This window comes from Hemiscyllium ocellatum, chromosome 31 (assembly GCF_020745735.1).
Source record: "Hemiscyllium ocellatum isolate sHemOce1 chromosome 31, sHemOce1.pat.X.cur, whole genome shotgun sequence".
Lineage (NCBI taxonomy): Eukaryota > Metazoa > Chordata > Chondrichthyes > Orectolobiformes > Hemiscylliidae > Hemiscyllium > Hemiscyllium ocellatum.
Window position 1 is genome coordinate 21471815 of NC_083431.1, and position 23321 is coordinate 21495135.

Genomic DNA, 23321 nt, shown 5'->3' on the forward strand with positions numbered 1-23321 from the left:
CAATTCCTTGATCTTGCTCCATCGCTCTGCTTTTTTGCCCACTCTCCATAATCCTTTAACCCATTATTAAATACAAATCTATTTATTCCCTCTTAAATTTAGTCAATGTCCTCGCATCTGCCATGCTGTGGGTTAGTGATTGATGATCCTCTGAGATAAGTGATTTCTCCTCATCTCTGTTTGAAATCTACTACCCTTTGTTCTAAGACTGGGACCTCTTGTTCTAGATTACACCACATAAATAAACTTCCTTTCTATGTTACTTCGTCAATCCCTTTTTGCATTTTATGTACCTCAGTTAGATAGCCTCTCATTCTTTTAAACTCCTGAGAGTATAGGTCTAAACTGCTCAATATCTCTTCATAAGACAAACCTTCCATCTCTGGAATCAGTCTAGTGAATATTTGAGATCAATGATGTGGGCAAAGGCACATTTATTTCCCATCTCTAACTGCTGGTGGAGTTGCAGTAATTGTGGAGTTCCAAGATTCTGACTTGACATAAATGAATAAATGGTGAGGAATGAAGGTGTGTGACATGGAAGTGAGTTTGGAGTAGAATTTTCCAGAAAGCGATTTCATTCAATTCTGGCACATCTCACTAAAGGTTTCTCCCCATGAGGCCTAGCAGGTTTTCTCTTGCTCACCTCATTACTTTTGTACTGTGTTTCTTTATGGTAGCCCAATCATTGTATTCTCCCAATCACCAAAGGTGAAGTACTTGCCAGTGCTGGGACACACCAGAATTCTTGGTGCCAGTCTATATTTGTACATCAGGCCAAACATTGGCAGCCCCAAGCTGCTGAATATGATTCCTGGACATGTCTCTCAAAGGAGAATTGGCACCCACCTTTCTGGACACGGACCTGGAGGGCTGTCCTCACAGCTAGTTTCTATCTAGTGAGTGGGAAAACGGGAAACTGCATATAATTGAGTTGACATCAAGTAAAAATGTGATCTTCGTGCATGCGAAAGGCTTTTTTCCATTCACTAGTGGGAATCTCATCTTGCCGTTAAACACTTGGCTGACATATGGGATCAAGAGCCTCTTCATTGGCCATCTCAACAGATTTTTCTCACCAGTGCCCCTACGGTTCAGAGCCGGGAAAATTTAACCAGATTGTCTCCCAGCTGCTGTTATTGTTCTTAATGGTAGAAGTCTTGGGCTAGGGAAGAGTTGTGAAATTAATCCTGGTGAGTTGCTGCAACACACCCATCGATAATGCAATCATATAAAACAAAGAACTAGATGCTGGAGATCTGAAACAAATAAAAACAGAAACTACTAGAAAAACTTAACAGGTCTGACAGCAGCTGCGATTTTACATTGTACATATTGTTACTACAGTGATTTATTGCTGTAAAAGATTAAAATTGCATCCACTGGCAGAAATGTCTTTTATACATCTTACTGCTTAGTCAAAGCAATAGTATTACATACCACTTACCCCTCGATTGCTGCATTCACATTTAAGTTAATATGACTTGTGTTATATATTGATTATTCTTCTTCCTATGCAACTTACCCCAGTTACAAGGACTTCAGAGTCAGCTAGAGTTCACAGAACAGTCCATGGTAGATAAATCCTTGGTGAGCAGACAAGAAGCCAAGATTCGTGAACTTGAAACCAAACTGGAATTTGAGAAAACTCAGGTCAAACGTCTTGAGGTATGCATTTGCAAATCAAAATCTTAATTGAGATTTATTTACATTCCATCTTATGATTAATCAAACACCTTCACGCTACTTGCTTTAAGATTGAAGTGACTTAGTAGCAAAAAATAACATCATACTCTACCTAATCAGTGGCTGCAGAGCTTAATTTCCACTTTAAATGCAGTTAAGGACTCTGGATTTGTACTGAATGGAATTTAGAAGAATGAGGCAAAATCTGATTGAAACTTACAGAATTCTGAGAGACCTGGATAGAGTTGAGGTGAAAAAGATGTTTCTACCCGTAACGGACTCTCTGACCCAAGGGCATATCCTCAGAGGGAAGGGATGATCCTTTAGAACTAAGATGAGGAGGAATTTCTTCAGCTAAGGGGTGATTAGTTTGTGCAACTTATTTGATGCAAATGGCTGTGGATGCCAAACTATTGAGGACATTTAAGTCAGAGCTAGATAGGTTCTTGATTGGTAAGGGGATCAAGGGTTATGTTTTGAGAAATATATCAGCCATGATTGAATGACAGAGCAGACCTGATGGGCCAAATGGCCTAATTCTGTTTCTGTATTTTATGTTTTATTATTTGTTTTCTCATGATCAAAAACAATTACAATTGGAAAGTTATTTTATTACTAATGTGTTTCACTGATGACTATATGTGACAAGAATAGCAAAACCAAGTCAAAGCCAACATATGCAGGTGGGGATTATTTGATGAAAATAAAACAGGAGAGAAATAGACTGTGAATGTGGCAAAATAGTAGTTGAGGATTTTAGCAATAAGGTGGAGAGGTTTTCTCTCTAAATCATGTTAAGTGCGAAGGCTAATGATTTTGGGTAAGGGATTTGATTTGGGGTAGGGAACTGAGACTGGGCTTAAGCAGAAAATCTGAGTTTTGTGCTTCTGATCTGAGATGAAAGTTAGGAAATTGATGGAAATACAAATGGAGAAATCTAACTGTTTGCAGTTAAATTAGTCTTGCCTACTCTTAACTAAGTTACAGCTCATCTAATCATGATGGTAATGAATGACCTTTATTATCCAACGTGAACAAATATTTGTGTACCTCTGAATGGTAAAAGTGACAAAAATCATCCCGAAAGTAGTAGAAAAGCCTGGGACGCAAAGGAGGGAGGGATATAAATGAAGTCTGACTCTATCCATTATTTCTGTAGCCACTGCCTTTAAGACCATAGGATGTAAGCCAATAAGTACAGAAGACTTGTCTGCCTCTAGTCCCATTAGTTTTCCAAATTACGTTTTCTTTAGTGATCATGATTGATTTATGTTCCTCCTTCCTTTGTCCTCCAGGCGTAACTTTTCCAAAATATTTGTTCAAGTCTGCCTTTTTTAAAAAACAAGTCATTCGCAGAATGAGGGCATCACTGGCTAGTCCCGTTTTTATTACCTATCCCAGATCATTTCCTTGGTTTGTCTTAGTAATTCTCCAGTTCAACACTTTAAGGACCTATGTTCATATCCTCCACTCTTTTCCTTTAGCATGAAGTCCACAAGGAAAACAATGATCTGTGCCTCCAATTAACCGACACCAACTTTTTAAAAGTATTCACCCTCACTTTTGAATATTTTTGTCTCTATTGTTCTGTGTTCTATTATACTATCAAATTTCATCAGTTGAGAAGTCTGCATCTAGTTTTGCAATTATAGTGTGAGTGGAATGTATCAACAATAACAGAAACCAAATCACAACAGAATAATGATCCGTTCGATTTTTGCCTTCTCTCCTCTTCTGGCATTCAAGCACTAACTTCTCTGAGTATTTTTGCACAATTGTTATTCTTGCTTGGCTTCATTGTGCCTGTCCTGTCATAGATCCATTGCCTCCAACACACTCCCTATATATTACTTAGTCCCCTCTGTTGAACCTCAGGACATAATGCATAGTTTCCATCACTTTTCTTATTTGTATGCTTCTAATTGGCAAAGTCATAAAGGAGCATGGGATCAAACACACTGATACCTATCTCCAACGTTATACTTCCCCTTTCAAGTTTGACAGTAACGGTACATTCTCTGCCATCAAGATTAAATGAGCTGTGAATTAGTTTAGAATAGGCAAAACTAATTAACCAAAATTCATGAAAACCGTTAGATTCCTTTATTTGTAGCTCCATCAATCTCTTTGCTTCTGATCGGAGATCAGAGTTCAAAACTCGGCAATCTTCTAAAATTACCTAGATTCTGTAAAGTTTCCAGTGAGTTGGCAAATTACGCATTTAACACCTCTATTCAGGAAAAGAGGAAGACTGATATCAGGAAATTCTAGGTCACTTATTTAACACCTATCATTGGGAAATTGCTGGAGTGCATTATTTAGGAAATACAGCTAGGGGGTTTAGCAAATCATCATAACTGTCAGACAGAGTCAACATGGTTTTCAGTAAGGGAAATTTTATGTGAAAAATGTATTACACAAAAATTTAAGGCTGTAATAAGCAGGCTGAATGAAAGAGCATGAGTAGATGTAGTGTGTGTGGATTTCCGTGTTTACGAAGGTAGCGCATCTTTTAAAACAAAAACCTGCATAACAGAAGAGCAGATGATGATGTGGCAGTTCTATTAACATAGAATTCCTACTGTGCAGAAAGAGGCCATTAAGCCCATAGTCTACACTGACCATCTGAAGAGCATCCCACTCTATCCCCATAACCCTGCATTTATCATGGCTTATCCACCTAACCTGCAAATCTCTGGACATCACAGGGCAATTTAGCATGGCCAGTCCACTTAATCTACACATCTATGTACCGTGGGAGGAAATTCACGCAGACACACAGTGTGCAAACTCCAAACAGCAGTTGCCCAAGGCTGGAATTGAACCAGTGTCTCTGATGCTGTGAAGCAGCAGTGCTGTACCACTGTGCCAACCTGAGTAGAACAATGAGAAGAAGCAGTAGGAGAAATGGTTGGCAAACTGCAAATAGTGGAGAGCCACAGAGATTAGTACTAGAATCTTGACTATCTATAATCCATATTAGTAAATTAGATGAAGTGACTTGCAATGCTATAGCCAAATTCACTCTTGAGACAAAACTGAGTAAATATAGAAAGTTGTGTAGAGGATACAAAGAGTCTACAAATTGATTTAGATAGGCAAAATCTGCCACATGCAATATGGTGTGGAAAAATGATGAGGTTGCTCATTTTGGTGCACAGACTAGAAAAACAGATATTTCCTCTCATGACATCTGGAACCAGGGGCCACAATTTAAAATTAAGAGATCTCCCATTTAAGGTGGAGATGAGAGAGCATTTCTTTTTCTGATAATTGATAATCTTTGGAGTTTTCTTCCACAGAGCTGTGAAAGCCAAGTTGATTTGGATAGATTTTTAATTGACAAAGAAATCAAAGATTTTTGAGGATAAGTAAGAAAGTCGAGTCCTCAAAGAGATTCAGGGTAAATAGCTGTCCCAGATAATTTGTGACCATCCCGTGAGACCATAAGAGATAGGAATTGAGTAGGCCATTTGGTCCCTCAAGCCTGTTCCACAATTAAATAGGCTCATGGCTGATCTAAGGTTCCTCACATCCACGTTCCTGCCATTGATTCTACTAGATAAGAATCTATCTATTTCAGCCTTAAGTAGGCAAAATTGAAATGTTTTTTCCGAATACCATGTTGCTTGCTGCCAGATTGCAGGTTGTCCTATATTTCAGCCTGTTAAATCTCACCCATGTGATCCTCCAGGCAACCAGCTTTTAATGGTTGGGAAGAACCTGCCTTTCTCGTCACTTTACCACCCACCACGACCAACTTGAGTTAAGATTGCCAGATTCAATGGGCCAAATGGCCGACTTCTACTGCTGCTTTTTAGAATCTTGGGATCCTCCTAGTAAGTTCAAATGGGGGCCAGAAACTGAATGTGCTCACGTCAGATTTTCACTAACCTTAGCTAACTAATGATCAGAAGGTAGGCTTGCCATTGAGTTAAGATTGGAAGTTGAACTCTTGAAGCTCAAAGGCAAATATGAGGTCTTCCAGATTGCAAGTGACAGTATAATGCTTCTGAAAGTAACTGAGGAATAGTGCACCCCAAACTGCACCATCTGTTCCCAATCTTTTTAACTTCAAATACGAGATAGATTCAGCAGCTGGGCCACGATTGTGGAAAATGAATTCCTTCAAATGGTGGTCTGAGATTACAGCTGTGACCAGAACAGCTCCCTAGAGCTGTGATAACCCTCCCTAGAGCACCATAACTTCCACACCACATACCATCTGGCCCCGACTCCCAACCCCAAACTCCTTCTGCCACAGCAGCAGCTACAAAGATTGCTTCCCCAAGAGTCTCATTGTAAAATCTGTTAGCCCCCGACAATTGGACTTAAGCAGTCATTACCTTTTTATGCTGTCTTTACAGGAGAGTTTTTTCCTCTTCAGTTATGAGTGAGTCTTTATGTCTTAGTAATGTGCTGGCAAGTGCAGTTAAAAAAAAAAACCTTCTAACTGAACACAACTTTGTTTGTTTGTTGATAGCTCTTTTAAATATTTTCTGAGCTGCATTTGGGGTAATTACTTCATTTAAATAAAAAGATTGTAATCCAACAGGATTACATTAATTATTGATCAAGCGTTTTTGTATTTTGAATTATGGTAAACAGTGTTCCTAGAAATGTATTTGCAGTTATGGATTGGATATAGTAATGATTAAAACAATCAAAAAATATCACAGTGAAGTACAGAAATAATGTTATATATTTCAAATTTGTCACCCTTGAGATTGAGGTCATGCATGTTTTCAGACTTTTCCTGGATTTTGGATTACCCATTACCCAACATGTGTAAACTCACAGTAGATTCCTGGTCTGTATTCAAATTACACATTTTCAGCAAAAGGTTCAATCCACCACCCCATGAATGAGTTGGATATTGAGAAAATGCTGTCAAAGATGCCTGCTGAATGCAAATAAATGCTGTAAGTATGGAGCACTCAAAGCATAAAATATCTCATTTCTGGACAGACAAATTTGAGATAATGTATCTGTACATCAAAGTGAATACCCTTCATTTTATCATTTGTATCGTCCATTTATCATTATGGTCCAATATTAATGTAGGTGCCACTGTTCAAGATAGACATTAACAAACTAAATTACAGAAACAAAGATGTACAAGCCGCACCATTAAATATTTTTCAGGGTTGCTGTCATCAAATTGACATTAATTCCTACAGATGTGCATGCCAGCTTCAATGAATAACTTGATGATGTACTTCAGTGCAATTAAATGTGTCTTCAGTGATTTGGGATGTTTCTGGAAAATGTGATGCCTGCTTTTAAATACAGGTTCTTTCTAACTGAACCAATTTCAGATCATACTCTACATTTACCCTGAAGCACTCTGGTCTCGTGTGAGGAAAATCTATTAATGGCAGTTCCTATTTCCATGGAAAATTATCAGTGGTTGCATTACCAGAATCCTCATTCTGTTTTCTAGTTACCTTTGTTACAGTCTTTATATCTGAATGCCAAGGTACCATTTTCTAGAATACTCCTGTCTAGGTTCATACCCAGTAAGGCCGCTGAGAACTAGGGAGCGAGGTAAAACTGGCTAAATCTAATTTTTTAAATGTTTTTTTTATTTATTTATTTATTTATTTATTTATTTATTTATATATATATATATATATATATATAAACTGTGTTTAATTAAGATTTTCCCTCATCTTAACTAGAAAAATAAAATTCCTGAAGGTTTGAATGATTAGAGCTGTAATAGAATAGTTTTTATTCCCAGACATGAAAAGATGCTAAGAATATCTCTTTTTGTAGCTGCTTATATTTTTACTGTTGTTGCACAGACCCTGGTTAGTCGTCTCAAGGAAAACTTGGAAAAGCTGGGAGAAGAGAGAGATCAGAGGGCGGCTGCTGAAAATCGGGAAAAGGAGCAAAATAAACGATTGCAGCGGCAGCACAGGGATCTAAAGGAAGAACTGGGAGAAGTTAGCAAGAAAGAAGCTGAAGCCAGCCGCAAAAAACATGAGCTGGTATGGGAACATCTATTCCTCTGTAGGACAGCTGCTTGTCTATTCATTATTTTCTTAATAATATAAAGTAGTATTGCTGAGACTGTATTTTTGCAAAAAATAGTGATTTTTTTAAAATAACTGTCAAAATGCTATGTTCATTAGTAGTTTCTATATTTGAAGAATGTAAATTTTTAGCAATGCAATGCCTGGAGTTTTACTATTAAACAATATTAACAAAGCTATAGTTTAATTAAGTTACTTCTAAACTGAAAAGGAAACAATATGTGTATTTACACGAGTGGGCATAAATTTTGCAGAGCTATCTCCTATGAGTTCTAGTTAGTTTCCAGATACATGGGCAACTGTGCATTTACAGTCACTAAATCATGCAATTAAATGTACTGAAATTAAATCTATTCTGGTTTTATGTATATACATCAGAATTATTCCTTGTACGAAAAGGCGCTATTATGCATATTGAAAGGGGGAGAAAAAAAAACATTTGCAGGTGCTATCACCTTGCTAGGGCTATTGTTTTTTTTTGTTTGTAACATCATAGTAAGCTTGGATATATCTCTTTTGGCTAAAGAGAAAATTTGCTGCCTATTCTAAATGGCAATTTTTGATGTCAACCTAAATTATGAGTGAATTTGAATGACCCAACCTTGGTGATCAGAATCATAGAAAATGTAGAATCATAGAAAACATAGAAACAGAAAGTAAGAGTAGGCCATTTAGCCATTGAAACTCCCCCCATGTTCATGGCTGATCAACTCTGTGCCTTGTTCCTGCTTTCTCCTCATACCCTTTTGATCCCTTTAGCTCTAAGAAATTCATATAACTCTTCCGTGAAACATTCAACATTATAGCCGCAGTGCTTTCTGTGGCAGAGAATTGCACAAGCTCTCCTCCCTGGGTGAAAAATCTTTCCTCATTGACCTGAGTGGCCTACCCCATATACTTAAACTGTGACTGTCATTCTGAACTACCCTGGTCATCAGGAGCATCATTCCTGCGTTTACCAGGTTTAGGTCTGTTAGAATGTTTTGTTTCCATGAGATTCCCCCTCATTCTTCTAAATTCCAGAGAATATGGTCGTAACCGATCACTCTGTCATCCCAGAAACCACTCTGGTATATCTTCGTTGCACTTGCTCCGTAGCCATAATATCCTTCCTCAGACGAGGCCAAAACAGCACACAATATTCCACGTGTGATCTCATCAAAGTCCTGTGCAACTGGAGCAAGACAGCCCTGCTGCTGTAATAGAATCCTCTCGCTTTGAAGTTCAACATACCATCTGCTTTCTTCACTCCTGCTGCACCTGCATGCTTACTTTCAGTGGCTGGTGTACAAGGACACTCAGGTTTCATTGTACCCCTCTTCTTCTCAATCTATCACGTACAGATGACAATCTGCCTCTCTGTTTTTGCTAACCTCACATTTATTCTCAATATGCTTCAAATGCCATGAAGCCCAAGCCCTGTTGTATTCATGTGCACTTTGAAGACACTTATAGGTAGTAGGTAAGAAGGATTGTAAGTTTTTCCCTATTTAAAGATATTTTATCAATCCATCGCTTGGGTTTCTTTCACAGGAAATGGATATTGAAAGTCTTGAAGCTGCAAATCAGAGCCTACAGTCTGACCTTAAACTTGCTTTTAAAAGAATAGGAGATTTGCAAGCAGCAATTGAAGATGAAATGGAGAGTGATGAAAATGAAGATCTTATCAACAGGTATTTTGCCTGTCTCAAGTATGTTTTAAAGTTTCGTTTTCATATCTACCTAGGCAAAGGTTGTTTCAAAGATGCAAATATGTGTAAACAGCATTAAAAATATGACCTTTCTGCAATTGTCTGCTGTGACGTTTTGGGCAGACTTTTGTTTTAACACACACACGCAATATCTTTAGCCTCAGAACAATATTGTAGACAACCTTTCAATCATGCTTGGCTGCATGATTAAAACATCTCTCACGCTTAAAATTACAGGTGAAACTATAAGCTGTTTCTACTAGCAGTGTTGTGCTGTATTATTTCATAGTGTTGCTGTGAGAAGTTCAGGAAACAGTTTTCAGAGGTGTATATGGTAGGTGCTATTAATTTAGTCAATTTAGAGAAGTAGTGTCTTAGATATTCATGTGTATTTTTCTTTAGCTTGGAGTTTCAAATTTGTTTTATCTTTAAAATATTAGATGTAGTTTTTAAAACAAAGACCGTTTTATTTGAGCTATTGTTTGCAGAAAGTTTGTCTTCATTTTCTTTTTGCATTTGTCAATTTGTTTGTAATAGCATTTATGTACACTCTTTGTGTATCAAGTTATCTCCCCTTCTGCACCACAGACTTGTTTATTTTTGGGCATTTTGTGCTTACTTTTATTTACAGTTTGCAAGATATGGTGGCAAAGTATCAGAGAAGAAAGAATAAAATGTGAGAACCCTACCTGAATGACATATCCAAATCTAACCTCAGCATGAAGTTAACCTTGTTTCTTCTTGCATGACATCCGTTTAAAGCAGAAGCGTGCATGTGTCTATGAACCAAAATAATTCTACCAAATGCGATTCCTACCCTTTTCGAGAAGTGGTATCAGTTAGGCTAATTTATTTGGATTATACAATACTATAATTGTCAATATCAAGGACATCAGCTTGTGAAAAACAGTAGAACAATGAAGTTGAATGTACTTCTAACAGTGATACAAAGAGTATCTGTACCATGAACAATATTAATGCCAATATAAAACACTTTACAGAATTATAAAAAAGTATGCAGTTTTTAATAGGTTGTCAACGACATCATTAATTGAGTGCATCAATTACGTTTTCCCAATGGTGCTTGTAACTAAGTTTTTAAAACTGCAGTGACTAATAGGAATTCCAGTGCCATTATGCATGATACATACAATTTATTTTGCCTGGATATAGTATTTGTGCAGTAGGTACAGTTTCACAGTACATACTATAATTCTGCATTCTTTTATTCACACACAGGATGTGACCATAGTGTCATACAGCATGGAAAAGACCATTCAGTCCAACTAGTTTATGCTGACATGTTCCCAAACGTTCCCTGCACTTGGCCCATTACCCCTGCAAATCTTTCCTACTCATGTACTTATCCAAATGTTTTTTAAACATTGTAACTACACCTGCATCTACTACTTTCTCTGGCAGTTCAATCCATACATAAATCACTCTGTATAAAAAAAAGTTGTCCCTCATGTCTTTTTTTTAGATCTTTCTCCTCACCTTAAAACTATGCTCCCTAGTTTTGAACTCACCCACATTAGGGAAAAGACCTTTGCTATCCATTTTATCTATGCCCCTCATGATTTCTAAACCTTTCTAACATCATCCCTCAACCTTCTACGCTCCAGTGAAAAAAGTTCGCAGCCTATTTTTATAATTCAAACTCTCCATTCCCAGCCACATCCTGGTGAATATTTACTGAACCCTCTCAAGTTTAATAATTCCCTTCGTATAAGAGGGAAATTAGTGATTGTGTGTGGAATGAACTTCCAGGGGAAGTGGTGGATGCGTGTTCAGTTACAACATTCAAATTAAGTAATAATACTTTGGCTAAGTACACAAAGAAATGTTTGGAGGGATGTGGGTAGACAGGTGGGAATAGTTCCGCTTGGGATTATGGTCGGCATGGACTAGTTGGACCAAAAGGTCTGTTACCATGCTCAATGGCTCTATAACTGCACACAGTACTCCAGACGAGGATACTCACTAACGTCCTGTACAATCTCAAAATGATGTCCCAACTCCTATGCTAATAAGTCTGAGCAATGAAGACAAGTGTACTAAACATCATCACCACCACCTTGTCTACCTATATGCAAATTCCAAAGAATTACTTACCTGAACCCCTAGGTGTCTCTGTTTTACAACATTACACAAGGCTCTACTTTTAACTGCATAAGTCCTGCCCTTGTTTGTATTACCATAATGCAACACCTTGCATTTATCCAAATTAGACTCTGTAGAGTCCATCTGCCACTTCTCAATCTTAACCCTATTGATCAAGATCTGTTTGTAATCTTAGATAACCTTCTTCAGTGTTCATTCACTACACCGCCAGTTTTGGTGTCACCCCAAATGGCCTTACTTCCACTCCTATGTCTTATGGTCTTAAATTATGCCTGCTATATTCTCATCCAAATGGACATAGACTCAGAGAGACCATACAGCATGGAAACAGAATCTTCAGTCCAACTCGTCCATGACCTGATATCCTAAATAAATCTAGTCCCGTTTGCCAGCATTTGGCCCATATCCCTCAAAACCCTTCCTATTCACATACCTATCCACATGCCTTTTAAATGTTGTAATTGTACCAGCCTCCACCACTTCCTCTGGCAGCTCATTCCATACACATACCACACTCTGCATGAAAAGCTTGCCTCTTGGGTTCCTTTTTATATCTCTTTCCTCTTGCCTTAAACCTATACCCTCTAATTTTGGAGGCCCCCATGCAACACCTTGTCTATTTACCCTATCCTTGCCCTTCATGATTTTATACATCTCCGTAAATTCACCTCTCAGCCCCTGACACTCCAGGCAAAATAGCCCCAGTCTACTCAGCCTCTCCCTACAGCACAAACCCTCCAACCCTGGCAACATCCTTGTAAATCTTTTCTGAATTCTTGGATGTTTCACAATGCCTTATATCCTCTTCATAACCTACTTTTCATTGACCTTAGCAAATTTAGCTACGATATCTTCCATCCCTTCGTGCAAGTCATTTATACAAATTACAAGATCTTGAAACCTGAGTATTAATCCCTGTGCCCACGTACTGATATCATGCATATAGAAAATGACCACTTATGCCTATTGTTTCATGGGAGCCAATCTTCTTTCTCTGCCAGTATATTGCCCCCTTCACTACAAGGTTTTATTCTATGCAATGATCTTTGATGTGGCACCTTATGAAATAAGTTGTGAAAATTTAAGTACAGTACATCCACCATCCACCACCATTTTCCCGAACAGATATTAACTGGCCTGTAGTTTCATGCTTTCTGTCACTTTCCCTTTTTGAATAAAGGAGTTGCATTTGCTAAATTGCAATCTAATGAAATCTTCCCAACATCTAGGGAATTTTGGAGAAGTAAATTCAATGCACCAACAATCTCACTAGCCATTTCTTTCAAGACATTTCAATAAAATCCATCAGGATCCCAGAAATTGTTAGCTAAAGCCTCCAATAATTTGCACTTTTTAGTGAATGTAATTTGCTGGAGTACCTCCCTCAATTCCATTTCCTGATTGACCGCTTTCTCCAGTGTTACCTTGTATCCTCCGTCATAAAGACCGATACAAAAAAGCCGTTCAATTCATCTGCTATGTCCAAATACTGGTCTTGGTTTCACTTCTGTCTCTTTAAATGTAAAATTCAATCTTTTTTTTTTGGTCGCTACCACCTAGGGGCATCTTTGCCATAAGGTCATTCATTAGTTACTCCAGTCTTGTTGTATTGTATAACATTAGATCCAGTTTAGTTTGCTATCTGGTCAGCTCAAAAATATGTTGAAATAAGAAATATCCTGAAAACATTCCAGACTTCTGGTCTGGGCTACCTTTGCCCATCTGCTGTTTCCAGCCTATATGTACATTACAGTCCCTCCATGACTATCAGCCTACCTTTCTGATAAATAAACACAATTTTGGAGAATCTCAGCAGATCTGGCAATTCATGTGGAGAGATAGACAGTTGATGTTTCGAGCCCAGTTACAGATTCATACAGCACGGAAACAGATCCTTCAGCCCAAAATCATTTATGTAAATGAGAGACTCATCCCCCATTGGGTTAAGTGCCCCAGTTAAGTGTCAGCCACTTTGCTGGTAGTCTGGAGTCACATGCAGGGCAGACTAGGTGAAGACGACAGTTACCTTCCCTAAAGGATGCAAGGAAACTTCTTTGAACAAATGACAATGGTTTTATGGTCATCATTACACTCTTAATTCCAAATTTATTTTATTATTGAGTTCAAATTCCACCATCTGCCATGGCATACTTTGAACCTAGGTCTCCAAATCATTTCCTGGGATCTCTGGATTACTAATCCAGTGTCAATATTGTCCATCCCACTACACCATTGTCTCCCTATGAAACAATGCAATTGGAACATAATACCATGCCACTGACAGCATTTGTTTCCTTTCTGCCTGTGATCAGTATATTTTGTATGTGAGGTATTTCTTACTGTTAGAGTAATTGTCCCACTTTGAAGAATTTCAGCAGCAAGTTTTTTGAGTTTTAAACTAAAGACGGTTATATCTCATACTTGCCCCAGAGGTTTCAAAATGCATCATCACTTCCTCAACCCATCCGATCAGTCATCCCAAGAATGGATACAAATTAAGAAGACAGCAATATAATTACAGTTCATAATTTTCTCAGTCTTATCTGGAGCAAGCCTGTAGTTTCTTAGATGAGTTGCTCCTTTGGTTAGAGTGAAGGTCTTGGAAAGCAGACCAAATTGTGAAGCTGTCATTGAATTATACAGTTGTAGTTCACTGCATGACATTCAAGAAGGTTTGGAAGCTTGATAAATGCAGAGGAATATCACTCCTAATCAAAGATGGTATTGATGTGATAGTTAGAGATAACTTAGTTCAGGAGATCAGGATGTAGAATTATTTCAGGTGTACATTAGGAATATTACAGGGGGAAAAAAATCACTTTACGGTGTGATCCACAAAGCCCATAACAGTAATCACCGTGTAGGGAGAGGTATACAAGAAATATGTTGTGCACGTGGTAAAGGGATTGCAATAATGAGGTGATTTCAATTCTTACATTAACTGGAAAAATCAGATTATAAATAGTAACCTTGATGAAGAGTTTATAGAATGCTTTCAAGATTAGTTTCTTAGAGCAGTATATTCTGGAAGTGACCAGAGAGCAAGCTATAATTGGCTTAATATTGCAAAATGTGACAAGATTAAGTAATGACCTCAAAAAAAAACATCTAGGGAGAAAAGATCATAATCTGACTGGATTTTACATCCAGTTTGAAAATGAGTCTAAGATTAGAATTTTAAACAAGTAAAGTATGCGTTCATATTCAAAATTTCTTCCTTACCACAACCATGTTCTCAGCAATAAGATACAAATGAACTAGTTTAACAGTTATCTGCACTTAAAACTCCTCTTCCTTTGCTGTGCAAATTTTAGGCGTGACTTTTGTATGCACTCTATTTTAGGTGTCTTCAAAACTAATTGTCAAAATTGAAAGTTGAACCCAAGAAATAACTTGAAAATGATGATGAGCACTGGAAGTAACCAAATGATATCCTCAACTGTTACTAGTATTATTTTTCCAGAAATCTTTCATGTCAGGAAGTAGAGTGTGAGCAGGGCTATATGTTTAAATGTCAGAAATTTTATTGTGGTTGAGCATATTATCACAAATGCCACAAAACAAACTAAAATCATAAATGATGGCATTGGAATTTTACACTCCGTGTATCTGAGCTGCTGAAGTAGAAATAACCCAAAATTCAGCTTTGGCTTGTGATAAGCTATATGGATAATCGATCTCTGGATTAAAGTGGGCAACCTCACCCAGGTTATCTGTTCCAAATGGTTATTCGAGAAGAAGTGACTATAGCCCTACTGAACAATACATCTTCCTCAGAGACTACTGATGATGGTTTAATCCTAAGGATAACAATATTTCAAGCAAGGGCAAAAGTTGAAGAATCTTTCATGGTAACCTCCGCCAATGCAGAAGTTTAAACCATTCTATTGGTATCATTCTGCATCGCAAGTCAGCTGTTCAGACAGCTGGGCTAACTGCATCGTGTAGTTATTCGGTGACCTCTGCTGGACATGACCATGTGGACCTTGGTTGAGTACAGAACTTGGCTCAGCATTCATGCCCTAACACCCAAAAAACATGGCAACATTAGTATCATGGTTGACAAATGAATTCTCTGTGGAGAGCAGAAGTTAATACTTCAAGTCCAGTATGACTAGTCTTCAGAACTGGAGAATTTTGATTTCAGTTCTAAAGAAGAGTCATGTCAAACTCAAAAATTAACCCTCGAGTCATGAATGACAGTGTTTCAAGAGGGGAAAGGATAAAACATATTAAACAAAAATAGGTGCATAATATGAATGCTAACACGGCTGGAAGTTTATAGCTAAAATTTCATTAGTAGGGAAACAAATAATTGTGATCTGTTGTTTATAGTGATGAACTTTATGATTTTAAATATAACTGCTATTATAAGTTGTTGTCTTATTAGTAGTATGTTATTATCCTTTAAAGAGGCAGCATCATAACGTCAGCACTATATCATAGCGTGGTACCAGAAGATATAAAGGTCTCAAACTCCATCTTAATTTGGGCACTTTACAGCATAAGACTCTGACGGAATGACACTACTTTTCATAACCAAATATCCTAATACTAGCCCAGACACTTCTGTATCCGTGAATCTAAAATTTGTACATAAAGGAGCAGTAATAAACATCTGTTAGATTCTTCAATATCATGTTACCCACACCTAGTTCTTATGTTATGGTAGATAACACAAACATTGCTGTGTTGGTCACAAATACTTTGCTCGAGGCAAAGCCCAACCCTCTCATAACTATTAATGGGCCTGTTACCTTGGCTAACTGCATCTGCAAATTAAAAGTTAAAATATGACATGTTAAATAATGCAGAAAGCTACTAACCACTGCTGTGTGCTGGAAAGTAGCACAAGCAATATATATTTATAATTTGGACACCTTCTTACTGTGAGTGTTATATTCTCCCTTTTCTTTTGATGTGAATGCACTATCAAGCCTCAAAGGGAGATACATAAACATTAAAACATGTTTTTCACTGCATGTCTTGGAACAGTGAGGGTGATTCAGACACGGATTCTGAAGTTGATGAACGTGTCGATGACGTCAAATCCTGGCTGTCAAAGAACAAGGGCTCAGCCAAAACATATTCAGATGACGGAAGCCTAAAAAGTTCAAGGTTAGTAGAAAATCTGAATTAATTCAATAGTTTTTTTTGTAAATGGTAAATGCTTTCAACACCAACATTTAAGTAAATATGTATTAACTTGTATTATTTTAGCAGAATATAAAGTTGAATATTGATATAATTTAAAAATTATATTGCCGACCAATATTTTAATCTTAACCATTTTATATCTGTCAGTAAGTAATACTCCTTTTATGTATAATGACAAAGTTTAAAAGATACTTTATGGAAATTGCTCTGAATTGCTCTGAAATTGCTAACTTATTTACTTACTTGGACATATTTTCTTCAGTCACAGGTGGGACATTGGACACTCCTTAAAACCTTTATGCACATTTCCTTCTCCCTTGTCTCATAAATTGAGCTCATCACAACCATTTACTTCAAAGCTATTTTCATGTGCCTTTTGCTTTTATTTCCCCTTTTATTGTCTATTACTACCGTTGGTGTTTAATTTTTGTACAATATACATACTTTCTTTTATGATTAATTTGATTTTCTTTCTCTTTGTTTCCTGTTTGTCTATTAACCAGATTTTCTCTTAGTTTGGACCTGAAGGAGGGAAAGGAAGGGAAAGACTTAAAAGAAGGGAAGGAAGTGGAGGACGTTAGACCAGTTTCTGTAATGAGTTCTCTCAGCTATCGTAAAAGAGGGAATATGAAGGATTCTCTTAGTGGTAAAAGCAGTAATGATCCCCTTCTGACAGCACTCAGTAAGGAACGATCAACGTCACCAGATAGGTCTTTTCGAAGAATAAAGAAAACCACCAGTACAGACAATTTGAATGACAATGTCTCTGTTACTTCTTGGAAAAAGTCCCAAGGTGTCGAAGACTTGGATGATAAGGGATCTGTTATTTCTCAGGCATATTCAGAGGCCACAAATCGAGCTAGAAAAGGACTGGACAGGAGATGGGCCATGAATAGTCCTGACTTTGACAAAGCTTCTGCTGTATCAGTTCCTGTAAGTCGTATTTCAACATGGCGAGGCTTGGAAGCTGAGGATGATATCAAATCATCTGTGAGTTTTGCTATAAACAGTCCTTCATCTAGCCTGAGACGAAGTCTTTCAAGACTTGATGACAATCAGACTGACTTATTCAGTCCGGTTAGCCCATTGCTCAGCCGTAAGTCAGAAGTAGGAATGCAAAGTCCTACACTTAGTGGTCGTACAGCTTCAAGATTATCTTTCACTAAAAGTAGATTTGGTGAGATGGATGATGATGATGCTGCTGTCAGTGTAGTACAAAGTGAAAGATCATCATATAGTCAGCAATCTGTAGGGCGCAGCTTTAGTGTTCCTGCCAGACCTAGATCTTCTGCTTCAGATGATATGCAACTGGATAGTTCTAATATAAAACCTGTGGGCCACAGGAATTATTTGGATCCTGATTTAGAAGCTGCCATTAATGAAGTTCTGAATTATAAACCAGTTACATTCAAAAGAACAAGTCTAGACCCAGACACTGAAGAGGATGAGGAAAAAGTAAGTAAACAGCCATCCATCCCGTTAAGATCCTCTTCCTCTCTAGATTTCAGTAAGCCACAAAGTAAGAAAAGCAAAAAGAGCAGAAGTTTAGATTCTGAATCATCTGAATCAGAAAGTGAGCAAAGAAAGAAAGTTTCCAAGAAACACTCTAAGAAGTCTAAGAAGAAATCAAAGAAAAAGGAAAGTGACTCTGAGTCATCTGAATCTTCGTCAAGTTCCTCCACTTCAGGGTCCACAGTTTCATATCGAAGCATCAATAGTATCAAACGAGGTGCAAAAAAGAGAGAATCTAATTCAGAAGATGAATTGGATAAAGGAAGCAAAGCTGAGAAGTCTGGAAAGAAAACAAAGAAAAGCAGCAAAAATAAAATGAAGCAAGTAGACAGTGTGATGATGAAGTACTTATACAGACCAGAAAGTGACGAGTAAAGTAGGTCCATCTGAATTCTGCTTGGAATGTAGCATTGAAAATGCATGACTATTTTTACTTCACTTCTCTTAACTGAAACTTACTAATTGAAAAATTACGCAGTTTATACTTTAATCTCAAGCATGCTGTACTCTGTAGCAGTAATAATGTAATGCAGAACAGAACCGAGTGGTACATTGAATTGGGTATAGGACAGTATAGAAATTACAGCCTCCTTTATGGAATAAGTGTTGTTCTGGCAACTAAAAGTTCTAATGTTAAAGATGGTTTTGATTGTTCAATGGGCAAGGGTACAGCAAAAACCTAGCTATAATTTGGTTCAAGTTGATCATCTCACTTGTAGAGACTACTGAATGGCTGGTGTGGGAAATGGGAGAAATAAAAGTCTCATAGTGGAGGATGTTCTTCAGAGTTCAGGGCAAAATTAAGGGTCTTTGCATTAGTGTGCACATATGGAATTGCTTCATGTTGATTTTAACTGAAAAATGTGTTGCTGGAAAAGCGCAGCAGGTCAGGCAGCATCGAAGGAGCAGGAAAATCGACGTTTCGGGCATAAGCCCTTCTTCAGGAATGAGGCAGGTGTGCCAAGCAGGTTAAGATAAAAGGTAGGGAGGAGGGACTTGGGGGAGGGGCATTGGGAATGCGATAGGTGGAAGGAGGTTAAGGTGAGGATGATAGGCCGGAGAGGGGGTGGGGGCGGAGAGGTCGGGAAGAAGATTGCAGGTCAAGAAAGCGGTGCTGAGTCCGAGGGTTAGGACTGAGATAAGGTGGAGGGTGGGGAAATGAGGAAGCTGGAGAAATCTGCATTCATCCCTTGTGGTTGGAGGGTTCCTAGGCAGAAGATAAGGCGCTTTTCCTCCAGGCGTCGTCTTGCCATGGTCTAGCGATGGAGGAGGCCAAGGACCTGCATGTCCTTGGCAGAGTGGGAGGGGGAGTTAAAGTGATCAGCCACAGGGCGGTTGGGTTGGTTGGTGCGGGTGTCCCAGAGGTGTTCTCTGAAACATTCTGCAAGTAGGCGGCCTAATCTCCCCAATGTAGAGGAGGCCACATCGGGTGCAGCGGATGCAGTCAATGATGTGTGTGGAGGTGCAGGTGAATTTGTGACGGATATGGAAGGATCTCTTGAGGCCTTGGAGGAAAGTGAGGGGAGAGGTGTGGGCGCAAGTTTTGCATTTCTTGCAGTTGCAGGGGAAGGTGGCAGGAGTGGAGGTTGGGTTGGTGGGGGTGTGGGCCTGACGAGGGAGTGGTCTTTCCAGAAAGGAGAGGTCCTTGACCTCTTCCATCGCTAGACCATGGCCACACGACGTCTGGAGGAAGAGTGCCTTATCTACCTAAAGACCACTCCCTCTACGACTCCCTTGTCCGATCCATTCTCCCCACTAACCCAACCTCCACTCCCGGCACCTTCCCCTGCAACCGCAAGAAATGCAAAACTTGCGCCCACGCCTCCCCCCTCATTTCCCTCCAAGTCCTCAAGGGATCCTTCCATATCCGTCACAAATTCACCTGCACCTCCACACACATCATTTACTGCATCCGTTGCACCCGATGTGGCCTCTTCTACGTTTGAAGAGACAGGCCGCCTACTTGCGGAACATTTCAGAGAACACCTCTGGGACACCCGCACCAACCAACCCCAACCGCCCTGTGGCTGAACGCTTTAGCTCCCCCTCCCACTCCGCCAAGGACATGCAGGTCCTTGGCCTCCTCCATCGCCAGACCATGACAACACGACACCTGGAAGAAGAGCGCCTCATCTTCCACGGATTTCTCCAGCTTCCTCATTTCCCCTCCCCCCACCTTATCTCAGTCCCAACTTTTGGACTCAGCACCGCCTTCTTGACCTGCAATCTTCTTCCCGACTTCTCCGCCCCCACCCCCTCTCCGGCCTATCACCCTCGCCTTAACCTCCTTCCACCTCTCGCATTCCTAACGCCCCTCCCCCAAGTCCCTCCTCCCTACCTTTTATCTTAGCCTGCTTGGCACACCTTCCTCATTCCTGAGGCTTATGCCCGAAACGTCGATTCGCCTGCTCCTTGGATGATGCCTGACCTGCTGCGCTTTTCCAGCAACACATTTTTCAGCTCTGATCTCCAGCATCTGCAGTCCTTACTTTCTCCATGTTGATTTTAAGTCAAGTAGTTACAGCCAGGCAGTAAACAGGTGAGTTTGGGACAACTAGTCATTCTCTTACCCCCATCTGATTTTGCTTGCCATTTTTGTCAGTGCCAAACAGAGAAATACCTGACCATAGACACTCTAGTTATTGCCACAATTGAAGTGTTACTCTTTTCTGCCTCTAAAACAGACAGTGGGCTAACATGAAATGTAAAATTAATTGCATGTTGGGTGAATTCTTTTTCAATCAATACTAATCTTTTATTCCATGATGTAACATGCATAATACTAATCAATATTTTCTATATTGCATTCATGCTTCTTATTAAAAATAATATGTAATCACTGTATCATAAATCCTGAAAACAGGATAAGAACGGATGGCTGGTAGATATACCACTTTTAAAAAAAGGAATAGATCTAGCATTTGATACTAGGAGTCTAAGATAAGCTGCAGGGCATCATCAGCAGCAGATTTGTATTCAATCACAACCTGCAGTCTCACGGTCTGGCATTTCTCCCACTCTACTCATACCATCAAGCCAAAGGATCAAGCTTGGTTCAATGAGAACTGAAGGAGGACATGCTAAAAGCAGCAACGTACAAGACACTAGTTACTTGCAAGCCAGAAGGCATTAGGAACATAAGAATTAATAGCAGGAGTAGGGCATTCATCCCCTCAAGCCAGCCCGCCATTCTATAAGATCATGGCTGATCTGTCCCAGGCCTGAACTTCAATTCTTGTCAACTTCCCATAGCTCTCAACTCCTCATTTTCAAAAATCTATGTAGTTAATCCTTAAATACTTTCTGTGAAATAGCCTTCACAAATCTCTGGGGCAGAAAATTCTAAACATCCACTAAACAGCCAGTTGTTGACACAGCTAAACAATCCCACAACCAGTGGATCAGTTCTGCAGTCCTGCTAGTCATCTGGTCATGGATGATGATGTATAATTAAACAACTCACTGGGAGGAGATTCCACAAATATCCCCAACATCAGTGATGGGGGGGGTTCAGTACATCAGAGCAGAAAGATAAGGCTGTAACATTTGCAACATGCTTAAGCCAGATATTTTGAGTGGATGATAGATAGGAACAGGCATGGGTCATTCAGACAATCGAGCCTGCCTCTCCATTCATTTTCCTCATGGATGATCGGTGTCACCCCATCACCATAGCCCAATACACCAATGGAAATCAGAAATATATCAATCTCTACTTTAGACATACTCAAAGATTTGAGTGTCCACAGTAGTCTGTAGAGAATTCAGAAGATTCACAGCCTTCTGGATAAAATAACTTATCATCATTTCTGATCTAAGCTATCTATTGCACTTACTTTTAAGCCGTGTCCCCTGGTTTTAGATTCTGAAAACGGGGAGTCTTATTAATTGAATCCACCCTGTCTATCCCTTTTAAGTATTTTGTAAATTTCAATGAGATCACTTCTCATTCTTCAAAACTGTAAATATAGGCCCAAATTACCCAATCTCTATAATTGACTGTTCAGCAATCTTAGGAACAAATCTGATGGATGTTCATTGCACTCTGTGGCGATAGTAAGTTTCCTGAGATAATACAATCAAAACTACACAGTACTACAGTTGAGATCTATCCAATTGCTTATATAATTGAAGCAAGACAACTCTGGGTTACTCATATCCTCTTGCAATACAGGCTGACATTCCCTTTGTTTCCTAATTCCTTGCTGCAATTGCATATTAGCCGTCAGTGATTCGTTGGGTCCCTTTGTGCACCACACTTCCTGATCTTAACTATTTAAGAAATACTCTATACATTGGTTTCTGCTACCAAAGTGGATAACCTCTTTGCCCATAATATCTTTCCATATTATACTATCATGTTTTTGCCCATTCACTGAACCTGTCGAAATTCTTGTGAAGTGCCTTTACATTTTCCTCACAACACTCATTCCCACTTAGCTTTGTATTATTCACAAATTTGGGAATATTACATTTGGCCCACATCTCTAAATCATTGGTGTAGATTGTAAATGCTAGAAACGAAGTACCAATTCTTTGGTATTCCACAGTTGCAGCCTGTCAATGCAAGAATGACCCATTTATTCCTTCCTTCTGTTTTCTGTACCTTAGCCAATCATTAACCCTTGTCAGTGCCAAATTCATATTCTATTCTCCCTTCCTTCAGCAGTTTATTGTCCCTTTATCATATTCTGTAAATTTTCCGATTCACATGAACTTTCTTTTGTTAGCATCCTCTGGGGGTCTCCACCTTCACAGATGATTACCTTTTGTGCCATGTGTTTTAATCTTTCTAACCAGCCTCCCTGGGAGACATTACCAAAAGCCTTCTGAAAATTTAATTATACTGTATCCATTTTATTAAATTTGTTAGTAACCTCTTCAAAAAGAAAATTTCCAACTTGATTTCTCATTGACAAATCTGTGCTGACTATGGGGACAACCAAGTGATGGAGCGGCGCTCCAAAAGCTCGTGCTTCCAAATAAACCTGTTCAACTATAACCTGGTGTGTTTTTAAACAATTTTATCCACCCTAGTCCAACACCGGCACATCCAAGTCATTATGCCCAATCTGATCATTATAAACCTGATACCTATTTTCTCATCTGTAAT

General features: G+C 38.9%; 1 protein-coding gene across 6 annotated transcripts in view; it reads left to right on the forward strand.

Annotated features, from left to right (window-relative positions):
• myo18ab (myosin XVIIIA b) overlaps positions 1-23321 on the forward strand; it is a 308092-nt gene that overhangs the window by 281186 nt on the left and 3585 nt on the right. For 4 of the 6 annotated variants that reach the window (XM_060848328.1, XM_060848329.1, XM_060848331.1 and 1 more), the window contains 6 exons: positions 1531-1668; positions 7494-7679; positions 9258-9397; positions 10047-10091; positions 16535-16657; positions 17200-18584. In XM_060848328.1, coding sequence (XP_060704311.1) covers positions 1531-1668; positions 7494-7679; positions 9258-9397; positions 10047-10091; positions 16535-16657; positions 17200-18583 — 2016 coding nt within the window. In that variant the 3' untranslated portion in view covers position 18584. The remainder of the gene's footprint in view (positions 1-1530; positions 1669-7493; positions 7680-9257; positions 9398-10046; positions 10092-16534; positions 16658-17199; positions 18585-23321) is intronic. The other 2 variants (XM_060848332.1, XM_060848330.1) reach the window with 2 other exon arrangements.